This window comes from Sus scrofa, chromosome 6 (assembly GCF_000003025.6).
Source record: "Sus scrofa isolate TJ Tabasco breed Duroc chromosome 6, Sscrofa11.1, whole genome shotgun sequence".
Taxonomy (NCBI): domain Eukaryota; kingdom Metazoa; phylum Chordata; class Mammalia; order Artiodactyla; family Suidae; genus Sus; species Sus scrofa.
The window spans coordinates 85,485,131-85,498,324 of NC_010448.4; the positions used below are offsets into that span (position 1 = coordinate 85,485,131).

Consider the following 13,194-nt stretch of genomic DNA (forward strand, 5'->3'; position numbering starts at 1 on the left):
CAGTGCTGTGGCCCCAGGGTTCCATCCCTGGCCCCAAATCTTCCACATGCAATGAATGTGGCCAAGAAAAAAAAAGAAAAGTTTCATAGGTAAAATGGGAGAATTTTATACACTTTAAATCTACACATTTTTTTAAAACCCTTAAGGTATAAGAAATTGGGGTGGAACTAAGACAGTCCCAGTAATTTTGCTGCTTATTACTAAGTCCAGTGAAGGAGAAAGGGTAATGAAGGCTGTCTTGAAAACTGCATTTTCTGTCACCTCCAGTTTGCCTGTGTCTTGCCTTGCCTTCCAACAAGGATGATTAAGAATTGATTGTAAGGAGTTCCCATCGTGGCACAGTGGAAACGAATCCGACTAGGAACCATTAGGTTGTGGGTTCGATCCCTGGCCTCGCTCAGTGGGTTAAGGATCCGGCATTGCCGTGAGCTGTGGTGTAGGTCGCAGATGTGGCTCAGATCTGGCGTTGCTATGGCTGTGGTGTAGGCCTGCAGCTGTAGCTCCAATTAGACTCCTAGCCTGGGAACTTCTATATGCCGCTGGTGTTGCCCTAAAAGGACAAAAGACAAAAAAAAAAAAAGAATTGGTTGTAAGATGAACTAGGCTTACTGTTTAACCCTGTTTTATCCCTTTTCTTTAGCAAGTAATGTAAATATAGTATGCATCTACAACAAATTTAATGAATACTTTATCTGAAGATGAAAAGTGCTAAGTAATTTTTTAATAATACTATACATTTATTTTAAAATAGCCTCAGAAATTCATCTGAAACAACTGAACTTGAACTAAAAAGCTTGAATTAAATCTTGACTAGGTCAGCAGAAATTGACAGAATAGTGTAAATCAACTATAATAAAAAATAATTTTTTACAAAAATCTTAACCAAGAAAAAACCGAGGATTAAAGAAAGAAACTACTAGAATAATACATAATATAGGAAACACACCTATGAAATGTGCAGTGCTATAACTTGAATGAGGGAGTAAGTAGTTTAAATACTAGGGCCTAGTTTCAGGGTACTACTACTCAAACCAGAAACTCCAGACTGTAATTTAGTTTATCTTCCTCTCCCAGTCTCCACCCCTTCCAAAAAAACACCAAAACCTCCAACTCCGTGACATGATTTTCTAGTGAGCTGCAGCTGCATGACTCAAAGAAAAAGTGTTTTCTTTGGAATGCACAATTGTAAAACTATAGCCAGCGTCCTACACCTTGTTTTCTGGCAAACAAAGGGAAACAAGGAGGGAAGCCGCCTTGTTTTGGCTCTCGTGGGAAACAGAATGGGGCCATAAGGACGTTTTAAATTACGTAATTAGTTTAAACAGAAACAGTGGAATATCCAAATATGACTCTGCATTTCTTCTGTCAAGTTGGAAATGGGGGAGAGATGGTCATAAAATCAGAATTGTTAAGAACAAATATTTGGCTGATTTTTAATTTTTATTTTTGGCCACGCCCTCAGCATGTGGAAGTTCCCGGGCCAGGGATCTAACCTGTGTCAGAGCTCTGAACCCAATCACAGCAGTGACAATGCCAGATCCTTAACCCACTGCACCACCAAGGGAACCCCCAGGCTGATTTTTTTTTTAAAAAAGAATATATGTCTAAATGGAATTTGAGGAGTTCCCGTCGTGGCGCAGTGGTTAACGAATCCGACTAGGAACCATAAGGTTGCGGGTTCGATCCCTGCCCTTGCTCAGTGGGTTAACGATCCGGCGTTGCCGTGAGCTGTGGTGCAGGTTGCAGACGTGGCTCGGATCCTGTGTTGCTGTGGCTCTGGTGTAGGCCGGTAGCTACAGCTCCGACTCGACCCCTAGCCTGGGAACCTCTGTATGCCGCAGGAGTGGCCCAAGAAATAGCAAAAAAAAAAAAAAAAAAAGGACAAAAAATAAATAAATAAATAAATGGAATTTAATCATGGAAGATCAATACCTATTTCATAGACCCTCCAAAGTTGGATTTAGGCAAACTGCTGAGTAGGTCTTTCCGAAGAATCTTATCATTAGTCTACGTTCTGTCTGCTACCTTCCCTTCTTGAAAATACTTTTTTTTTTTTTTTTTTGGTCTTTTTGCCTTTCCTAGGACCACTCCTGCGGCATATGGAGGTTCCCAGGCTAGGGGTCTAATCGAAGCTGTAGCCACCAGCCTATGCCACAGCCACAGCAACACGGGATCCTTAACCCACTGAGCAAGGCCAGGGACCGAACCGGCAACCTCATGGTTCCTAGTCAGATTTGTTAACCACTGCGCCACAACGGGAGCTCTGAAAATACTCTTAAATATAAGTAGGGAAGGCTTGACTGGCTGCCTCCTACTATCATTTAATTACCTGAAGATCCTACTCTTCATATGTAGGGCATTTGATGGAATCCAGTTTTTGTTATTTCCCTTTGCTATCAACATAGTTGGTTTGGGGGTAAAAGAAGGTAATTTACGTCTTTTCATTAGGAATGATTAATCTCCTTCTCTTTCTACTTCTGAAATCTTTCATCCATGAGAACACTCACTTGATCGAGAATTTATTTCTTTCAGCAGTCACCTAAATAAAGAATGTGTGGGAAGAACTTTATCAACACTTTATTTCGGTCAGTTACAGGTGTTGCTCTTGAATAATGGTTAAAAGTTGAGTTTCCAGAGCACTCCCAGACTAGTCTCTGCCAGCAATGCCTAAGAGTCCTCTATCTCCTTACCTATCTTAACAACATGAAGACTCTGTCTCATAAAAAGATATAAAGCATACCGCAGTCAGTATAGAAAGGATATGATTTATGAATTAAAAATATGTAATCCAATGCAAAAATAATGTAAAATAATTATCTAAATCATAAAATTGATTGCTGTATCTAATTTAAGTACAAAGTAATGACTTCTAACAGAAGTGAACAAAGGATTGATAAAAACCTAACTTTAGTATTTGAACCCTTTGAAGATTTGATAGAAAATACCCAAAGACTAATACACAAAGAAAAGCAGTGCAGTGGTGGGGAGCCAATGAAATGACATTTATAAAGTGCTGAAATTAAATACACACAAAAAAAAACTCAACTCCCAACTGAAACTACTATACCCAGTAAAAATATCCTTCAAAGATGATGAAATAAAATTCTTCTGGTTGGAAGCACAAAATTGCAGGAAGAAATGAAGAGTACCTGAAAACAACATAAAAGAATATTGTTTGTTAAAACAATAATAATTTTTGTTTATTGTTAGGTGTAGGTAGAAGTAAAATATGACAACACAAAGAGTAAATAGAGCTGAAGTATAAGATTCTTGCAGTGTTCTGTAAGTTGTGAAATTACTAACTTAATGTACATTATAAGTGAAAGAGGCACAGAACAAATGAGACAAATAGGAAGTAAATAGTGAAATGGTAGACTTAAACCCAACTGTGTCAGTGAAATCATTAAATATAAATGGACTAAACACTCTAAAAGACAGCAGTTTTCAAACTAGAGAGAAAAAATTAAAGCAAAAATGTTATTGGAGCAATAAAGGGAATTTCATGATAAAAGGGTCAGTGCAATGGGAAGATAAACTCTAAATTTGTATGTACCCAATAATCTATGAAATATAAGAAATTAAGAGAACTAAATAGAGAAAGAGACAGATCCACTTTCATAGGTAGAAATATTAACATACCTCTCCCAGTCATTGACAGACAAACTGACAACAGATGAGAATGTATGTTGATGATTCGTACAGCATAATTAACCAACATGACCTAATTGGCATATATAGAACACTACACTCATTAACTGCACAATACACTTTCTCCGCAAGTGCACTTGGAGCATGTTATAAACCTAAGAGAAAAATAAGTATAAACTTTTTATTTATAATTTAAACTCTATCTGAGACTAGAAAACACAGGAAAGATCCTCACAGTTCTTCTGTAGGAATACTTTACTCAAGTAGGAAACACTGGACTGATGCCATGATTTTCTTTTTTTCTTTTTCTTTTTTTTCTTTTTTTGTCTTTTTAGGGCCACACCCGAGGCATATGGAGATTTCCAGGCTAGGGGTCAAATCGGAGCTACACCTACCGGCCTATGCCATAGTCACACAGAGCAACACCAGATCCAAGCCATGTCTGCGACCTACGCCACAGCTTATGGCAATCCCCAATCCTTAACCCACTGAGCAAGTCCAAGCATCAAACCCGAGTCCTCATGGGCACTGGTCAGGTTCATTAACTACTGAGCCACCATGGGAACTCCTGATCCCATGATTTTCTAGTTTATTTTTCTTCAACAAAGAATTAGGTTATATGCAGAGAAAGTCTTCCTCTGTCTCTTTTACTATGCATAAAGTTTCCTGATAGTAATCTGGAATTGGATTTAACAAACCTGACTGTTTATGACAATCACCTTGGAAAATTTTTAATAACAAATTTCTAGATCCCACCTCCGAGTTTTGAAAAGTCAACTTGGCCCATTCCAAGTATTTGAAAAGATTTGGGAGTCACAAGTCACAGAAAAAATGGTCTGTTTGTCATCAAAGTGAGGAGAGGAAGGAAAGGAGAATGTGAGAATATAAGAAAATGAATGCATCTGGGATAACAACTGTGTCAGGAGTGGGTGTGGCTGAACCCCACTGCATTATGCAAGAGGAATATTGACTTCTAAAAGTTTTAGTGAACATGAAAATTAAGCACATTTACATAAAGCATCAAAGTAAACAACTGTTCTCTTTGTTTTTTGTATTCAGTGACTTGACGGCAGAAGTGTTCATTTTTATTGTAAGCTCTTGGTATTTTACATACACACTGTAATTTTTTAATATAAACTAAGCTCAGTGGGTGCATTAGCAGGAGATTTTGAGTTCTTATGCTAGCAGGCATGGATATATTTGAGGATTTCCCGTTGTGGTACAGCGGAAACGAATCTGACTAGTATCCATGAGGATGCGGGTTTGATCCGTGGCCTCACTTGGTGGGTCGGGAATCTGGCATTGCCCGAAGTTATGGTGTAGGTCACAGATGCAGTTTGGATCTGGCGTGGCTGTGGCTGTGGCTGTGGCCGCCAGCTGGAGCTCTGATTCGACCTCTAGCCTGGGAACTTCCATATGCAGTGGGTACAGCCCTAAAAAAGCAAAAAATAAATAAGTAAATAAATAAATTGGAAAGGATAACATGATTTTGTTGTTTTGGATTTATAAGAGAAAGGAGACACATAAAAATATTGTTGAATATAATGAAGAACTAAAAGGGATAAACTGAGGCCTGCTTTAGAGGGTGATTAGGTATCCGAGAAGATGGTGGAAGCAGGCTAGATTAGATATATCTCCTTTTAGGACTTTACAGACAGGATAATTTCTGTGACTATGTTACCATCTAACATTCCTAAAATTTTTTGGCTATTTTTCTTTGTAAAAACATCACAACTGGCACTAATAACCTTTACTTTCATATTGTTAGGTGTTTTGGTTTGGTTTGGGGTTTGGGTTTTTTATGTTATCTTCCCTATTATTTTTAACCAAGCAAGCATTTTCCTGTGTGTCTTTTGGAATTGAGTGACGTTCACTTAGTGGGTGGATTAGCAGGAGATTTAAAGTTTCAGTCCCTCCAGCCTCTGTAAGGAAGACTACTATTTTAAATAAATAGTTTATATTACTTAGCTCCATTTCTGAAAGTGTTATCATGAACATGTGTTAAATATTATGATATCGTGAATGCTCTGAGATATCTTCAAGTCTCATTAATATTCCATAATTGGTAGAATAATTGGCAAGTGCCTAAGGTACTCACTCTTGAAACCAATACCATGTATTCACCCTAGTGCCACTCATGGTCTATCCCAGGGTACCACTGAGAGGAAATTGTTATGACATGGGTTATTCTAAAGTCTCTGTCAACTACACTCTTAAAAATATGGTGCAGTCATATTCTATTGCATTTCATGTAAAGAATTAAAGCAGTTGAAACCCAAAATGTCCTCATATAAAGAAAAGAGTCACTATCCTCTGTCATCCTTATCTCTTGCACTTCAGGAACAGAACCATGTTTTGCCTAAGTCATCTGGGCACAGCAAAGTAATGCATCAGCATTTATCATGTCAGTAATGCATCACTGTTTAATGCATCATTGTTTCGGTCGCTGTGATAATTACGATTGTGTAAATCTGACCTTAATCAACAGAATTCCCTAGAATCAGTGCCTATTAACTGAAAAAAAGATTGAATTTGGCAAATATTTATTTTAAAAAGTTAATGCTTGCTGATTGTGTATTTTCTGTATTGATTTAAAAGTTTCTTTAGTGGAGTTCCCGTCGTGGCACAGTGGTTAATGAATCCGACTAGGAACCATGAGGTTGCGGGTTCGGTCCCTGCCCTTGCTCAGTGGGTTAACGATCCGGCGTTGCCGTGAGCTCTGGTGTAGGTTGCAGACGTGGCTCGGATCCTGCGTTGCTGTGGCTCTGGCGTAGGCTAGTGGCTACAGCTCCGATTCGACCCCCAGCCTGGGAACCTCCATATGCCGAGGGAGCGGCCCAAAGAAATAGCAAAAAGACAAAAAAAAATAAAAATAAAAATAAAAAAAAGTTTCTTTAGTGCATATATTATGTGAGTTTTGTCCCCCTGCCTCCAAAGGCATTATTTGCTTCAAATGTGAAATTGTTTACAATAAACATATTAACTTATTACATGTGATTATACAGTATGTGGTCCTTGATGTATTTCTAAAAAGTAAAGGTCCCACTTTAATTCCAGGATTGTTATTCCACATGACTTTTTTTTTCTTCTCCTCTAGACTTCTCCAAAGAACCCTGGGACAGTAGGTGGAGTGCAAAGTTGTATTGTGTTACCTTCCTGCTTTTTTCGTTGCCTTCCTGCCTTTTTTTTTTTTTTTTTTTTTTTTTTTTTTTTTTTTTTTAATTCTTGGTCCAGTCTTGGCTGCTCCTTTCTCTACCACTAAAGCTAACTAACTTAACCCTGCATGTGTGTCATTATTAGGGACTCTTGGCCTTTCGTTTCAGTCCTGCACATTTATCATGTCAGTTATGTTTTTTGTCAAATCTTTAGAATCAGGATTGTCTATAAAGCAATACTGTAATAAGCAAACTCAAATCTCATCTCTACTCCCCCACCAAAAAAAGTCCCATCTTTTTTTTTTTTTTTCTTTTTAGGACCACTCCCACTGCACATGGAGGTTCCCAGGCTAGGGATCCAATCAGAGCTACAGCTGCCGGCCTATACCACAGCCACAGCAACTCAGCATCAAGCCTCATCTGCGACCTACACCACAGCTCATGGCAACGCCAGATCCTTAACCCACTGAGTGAGGCCAGGGATCAAACCCGAGTCCTCCGGGATCCTAGTCGGGTTCTTTAACCGCTGAGCCACGGAGGGAACTCCAAAAAAAAAAGTCCCATCCTTTTAAAGTACTGATACCCTGCTCACCGCCTCCCCCCAAAACCCTTTCCAATACTCCAAAACCACCTTTTTTGTGGAGGGAGAAAATAGTCTGATAACATGTGTAAGTAAGGTGTTAATGCCTAAAGAGTTATCCCCTCTCTGAACTATTTATATCCTGAAAAAGGAGGGCAGGGAGAGGGCAGTCTTTAACAGAATAATTACTCACTTACCAATGATAGATTTCTCTGCTTCAGTGACATAGGAGATAGTGAAGTTAGCTGGGAAAGGCCTTCCCCAAAAGTATGAAAATAGCAACAGCAATATCCTACACTGGGGCAAGATCTCATGCATTCTGCGAAAACATCCACATTTGTTCATGTGTGTGCCTTTAAGAGATTTGAACTGGTTGTGATCATCTCGTTGAATTTTCCACCTAAAGTGATGTGAGCTCCGTTTGGTTCCTTTTCCTCCTTAGTAATTTATCTGTTATGGATCTTGATGTTTGGTGTCCATGTGATGTCAAGGAGTCTGTCTGCATGATTATTTATCATCGCTCTGGTCCTTTCCAACTACCACAGGAAGAGAGGGGGAGGGACATTTTTGAGATTATGCTGAAATAATAAATTGGCTGTCTCCTTCCTCTCCCCCTCTCACAATGCAACAGAAGAAGCAGGCCAGCCCACTGCAGACCCAGGCATGGTCATGGACAGCGTGGAAGCAGGAGACACAACACCTCCTACAAAACGAAAGAGCAAGTTCTCAGGCTTTGGCAAGATCTTCAAGCCTTGGAAGTGGCGGAAGAAAAAAAGTGATAAATTCAAAGAGACATCAGAAGGTGAGATGTTAAGATTTAAATATATGTTCTGAGTTAAACAGTTCCCATTTTGTGGATAGACAAGGTCCTACTGTATAGCACAGGCAACTATATCCAAACTCCTGGGATAATCCATAGTGGAAAGGAATATTTAAAAAGAAAAAAATAAATAAAATTAAAAGAATGTATACGTGTGTACATAACTAAGTCACTCTGCTGTATAGCAGAAATTAGCAGATTATAGATAAACTATACTTTAATTAAGACAGTAAAATAAAATAGAAAAAAGGAAGGAGGAAGGAACAAGAGGGAGGGAGCAAGGAAGGAAAAAGGAAAAGAGGGAGGAAAGGAAGACTACAGCCTAAGTCCTATTTCTTTTTTTTTTTTTTTTTTTTTTTGGGGGGGGTCTTTTTGCTATTTCTTTGGGCCGCTCCCGCGGCTTATGGAGGTTTCCAGGCTAGGGGTCTAATCAGAGCTGTAGCCGCCAGCCTACGCCAGAGCCACAGCAACGCTGGATCCGAGCCGCGTCTGCAACCTGCACCACAGCTCACGGCAACGCCGGATCGTTAACCCACTGAGCAAGGGCAGGGATCGAACCCGCAACCTCATGGTTCCTAGTCCGATTCGTTAACCTCTGCGCCACGACGGGAACTCCCTAAGTCCTATTTCTTAACACCTCTGGTATCAGGGCTTAAATAAGAGTAAAAAGAGTAAGGCACTCATTTGCAGCAACTTGGGTGGATCTAGAGATTATCGTACTAAGTAAAGTAAGTCACCTAGAGAAAGACAGATATCATATGATATCACTTATATATGTGGACTCTAAAACATGAAATAAATGAACTTATCTACGAAACAGAAACAGACTCACAGACCTAGAGAACAGACCTGTGGTTGCCAAGGGGAAGGAGGAGTGGGGAAGGGATGGATTGGGAATTTGGGATTAGCATAGGCAAACTGTTATATATAGGATGGATGAACAACAAGGTCCTACTGAATAGCACAGGAAACTGTATTCAATATCCTGTAATAAACCATAATAGAAAAAAATCTGAAGAAAAATGGATGTATATATGTTTAACTGAATCTCTTTGCTTTACACCTATAACACTGTAAACAACAGTGTTTAACTAAACAATTTTTGATTTGAAATTTACAAAGTTTCTAAGTTTTAAGGAGGAAGTTCCCATTGTGGCTCAGTGGGTTAAGAACCTGACATAGTATCCATGAGGATACAGGTTCGATCCCTGACCTTGCACAGTGGGTTAAGGATCCAGCATTGCTGCAAGCTGAGACATAGATCACAGATATGGCTCAGATCCCACATTGTGTGGATGTGGTGTAGGCTGGCAGCTACAGCTCTAATTTGATCCTTAGCCTAGAAACTTCATATGAGGCAGGTATGGCCCTAAAAAAATTTTTTTTTAATTTTTTTAAGGAGTTCCCACTGTGGCACAGTGTGTTTATGATCTAGCTTGTCTCTATGAAGGTGCTGGCTCAATCCCCAGAGTTAAGGATCTGGTTGCTGCAGCTATGACGTAGGTCAAACTTCCACCTCAGATTCAGTCCCAGGACTGGGAACTTCCATATATTGCAAGTGCAGCTGAAAAAGAAAAAAAAAAAAATTTTTTTTTTTTTTTTTTTTAAGGAGTTTCCCACTTTGAGAGTTCTCACCATGTCTAAGCGGAAAGGAATCTGACTAGCATCCATGAGGACTCAGGTTCGGTCCCTGGCCTTACTCAGTGGGTTAAGGATCTGGCATTGCCATGAGCTGTGGTGTAAGCCGCAGATGCAGCTTGGATTCCAAGTTGCTGTGCCTGTGGTGTAGGTCGGCAGCTATAGCTCCAGTTTGACTCCTAGCCTGGGAACTTCTATATGCTGTGGGTGCAGCCCTAAGAAGACCAAAAAAAAAAAAAAGAGTCCCCCCGCTTTGGAAGTACCAAATGTTCATTCTCTTCTATAACTCCCCATTTGAAGAGGGAACTGAATCTTTTAGATAGAATTAAAAAACCAGAGTTCCCTTCATGGCTCAGTGGTAACGAACCTGACGAATGTTGATAAGGATGTGGGTTCGATCCCTGGCCTCTCACAGTGGGTTAAGGATTGGGTGTTGCAGTGAGCTGTGGTATAGGTCACAGACACCGCTCCGTCTGGCATTGCTGTGGCTGTAGTGTAGGGGATGGCAGCTGCAGCTCTGATTCAACCCTAGCCTGGGAACCTCCATATGCCATGGGTATAGCCCTAAAAAGACCAAAAAAAAAAAAAAAAAAAAAAAAAAGGAAAACCTAAACTTATAGAAGGATAGTTCCTTTTAGAAATGATACTTTCCCTTGGAATTCCCGTCGTGGCGCCGTGGTTAATGAATCCGATTAGGAGCCATGAGGTTGCGGGTTCCATCCCTGGCCTTGCTCAGTGGGTTAACGGTCCGGCATTGCAGTGTAGGTCGAAGACGCAGCTTGGATCCCACGTTGCTGTGACTCTGGCATAGGCCGGTGGCTACAGCCCCGATTGGACCCCTGGCCTGGGTACCTCCATATGCCGCGGGAGCGGCCTTAGAAAAGGCAAAAGGGGAGTTCCCGTCGTGGCGCAGTGGTTAACAAATCCGACTAGGAACCATGAGGTTGCGGGTTCGGTCCCTGCCCTTGCTCAGTGGGTTAACGATCCGGCGTTGCCGTGAGCTGTGGTGCAGGTTGCAGATGCGGCTTGGATCCCGCGTTGCTGTGGCTCTGGTGTAGGCCAGTGGCTACAGCTCCGAATAGACCCCTAGCCTGGGAACCTCCATATGCCGCAAGAGCGGCCCAAAGAAACAGCAAAAAGACAAACAAACAAACAAAAAAAGAAATGATACTTTCCCAATAGCACAGGATATGAAAGAAATTAAGTTTAAATTTTTTTATTTGAATTTATTTTTTATGTTCTTTTGTTTCCTAAGAATAGAATATTGAACCACTTTATTCTTTTACCTACAGAGTTAGAATACTTAAATTTGACCTTTATTTGCCACATTTCTGAGTGTTGTTTTCCAATTTAATGTTAGTTTTAGAGCGAAAAATATCTATGCGAAAACCAAGAGAAGAGCTGGTTAAAAGAGGGGTTCTTTTGGAAGATTCTGAGCAGGGTGAGTTTGCAAATCAATGGCACATGCCTGTCTCTGTATATTTGGTCTTTGGTTATGACAAGGTATTTAAATTTTCTTTGCTTATTATTGCTGTTGTTGAGAGGGTAGGGGGCTTTAAAAACAGCTGTTCATGCATCTAGAATATATTTTTTTAAACTTCTATTAGAAAAGAAAAGGTGCTGGAGTTCCCGTCGTGGCGCAGTGGTTAACGAATCCGACTAGGAACCATGAGGTTGCGGGTTCAGTCCCTGCCCTTGCCCAGTGGGTTAACGATCCGGCGTTGAGCTGTGGTGTAGGTTGCAGATGCGGCTCGGATCACGTGTTGCTGTGGCTCTTGCGTAGGCCGGTGGCTACAGCTCCGATTCAACCCCTAGCCTGGGAACCTCCATATGCTGCGGGAGCGGCCCAAGAAATAGCAACAACAACAACAAAAGACAAAAGACAAAAAAAAAAGAAAAGAAAAGGTGCTGGAGTTCCCGTCGTGGCACAGTGGTTAACGAATCCGACTAGGAACCATGAGGTTGCCGGTTCGGTCCCTGGCCTTGCTCAGTGGGTTAAGGATCTGGCGTTGCCGTGAGCTGTGGTGTAGGTCGGCAACTACAACTCCAAATCCACCCATGGCTTGGGAATTTCCATGGGCCACAGGTGTGGCCTTAAGAAGCAAAAAAAAAAAAAAAAAAGAAAGTAAAGGAAAAAAAGAATACATAATACAAATGCCCAATAAACAAAAACATGGCGTTTTTTTACTTCATTAATAATTAAGGGATACAAATTAAAATAAAAATAAAATAGCTCTACATATAAACTAAAAAATGTGAAATTAATCAAATGACCAAGAACAGGGTTGATGAGGCTATGAAATAAGTGGAATTCACGTATAACTGTTGATGAAAGTGTGAAAGAGGATTAATCACCTTGAAAAATAGTTTAGCCTAATCAATGGAAGCTGGAGATGTGTAAACTTATGTGTAGTCTTTGGTATATATACCCAACAAAAATGTTTATACATTTGTATCAAGATATTTATAGATGTGTTCCTAGCAGCAGTATTTATCAACAGTAGAGCAAGGAGCTCCCATCGTGACTCATCGGAAACAAATCTGACCAGTATCTGGCTGGCAGCTAGTCATGAGGATGCAGGCTTGATCCTTTACATGGCTCAGTGGCTTAAGAATCCAGCTTTGGAGTTCCCGTCGTGGCACAGTGGTTAACGAATCCGACTAGGAACCATGAGGTCGCGGGTTCGGTCCCTGCCCTTGCTCAGTGGGTTAACGATCCGGCGTTGCCGTGAGCTGTGGTGTAGGTTGCAGACGCGGCTCGGATCCAGCGTTGCTGTGGCTCTGGCGTAGGCTGGTGGCTACAGCTCCGATTCAACCCCTAGCCTGGGAACCTCCATATGCCGCGGGAGCGGCCCAAGAAATAGCAACAACAGCAACAACAACAACAACAGACAAAAAGACAAAAGACAAAAGACAAAAAAAAAAAAAAAAAAAAGAATCCAGCTTTGCCATGAGCTGTGGTGTAGGTCACAGACTCAGCTCAGATCCCAAGTTGCTGTGGCTGTTGGGTAGGCCAGCAGCTGCAGCTCTGATTTGACCCCTAGCCAGGAAACTTCCATATGCCACAGGTGTGGCCCTAAAAAGCAAAAAAAAAAAGTAGAGCAAAATTGGAAACAACCTACATGTTCATGTAGTGAAATAAATAACCTGTGAAATGTTGATTAAAATGAAATATTATACAGCAATGAAAACAAACTACCCCTGCATGCTTTATAATATGAATCTCATAAGTAATACTGAACAATTGAAGTCAATCATGAAAGAATATATATCGTAACATTTCTATAAGTGTAAAGAAAAAAGTGTTTGGAGATGCATATTTCTTTGGATAACTAATACAAACGCAAAGAAAG

At 40.6% G+C, this 13,194-nt stretch overlaps 1 protein-coding gene across 1 annotated transcript in view; it reads left to right on the forward strand.

Annotated features, from left to right (window-relative positions):
- PHACTR4 (phosphatase and actin regulator 4) overlaps positions 1–13,194 on the forward strand; it is a 117,449-nt gene that overhangs the window by 73,138 nt on the left and 31,117 nt on the right. Inside the window, 3 exon segments of the mRNA XM_021095668.1 lie at positions 6,746–6,773; positions 8,015–8,185; positions 11,202–11,282. Coding sequence (XP_020951327.1) covers positions 8,047–8,185; positions 11,202–11,282 — 220 coding nt within the window. The 5' untranslated portion in view covers positions 6,746–6,773; positions 8,015–8,046.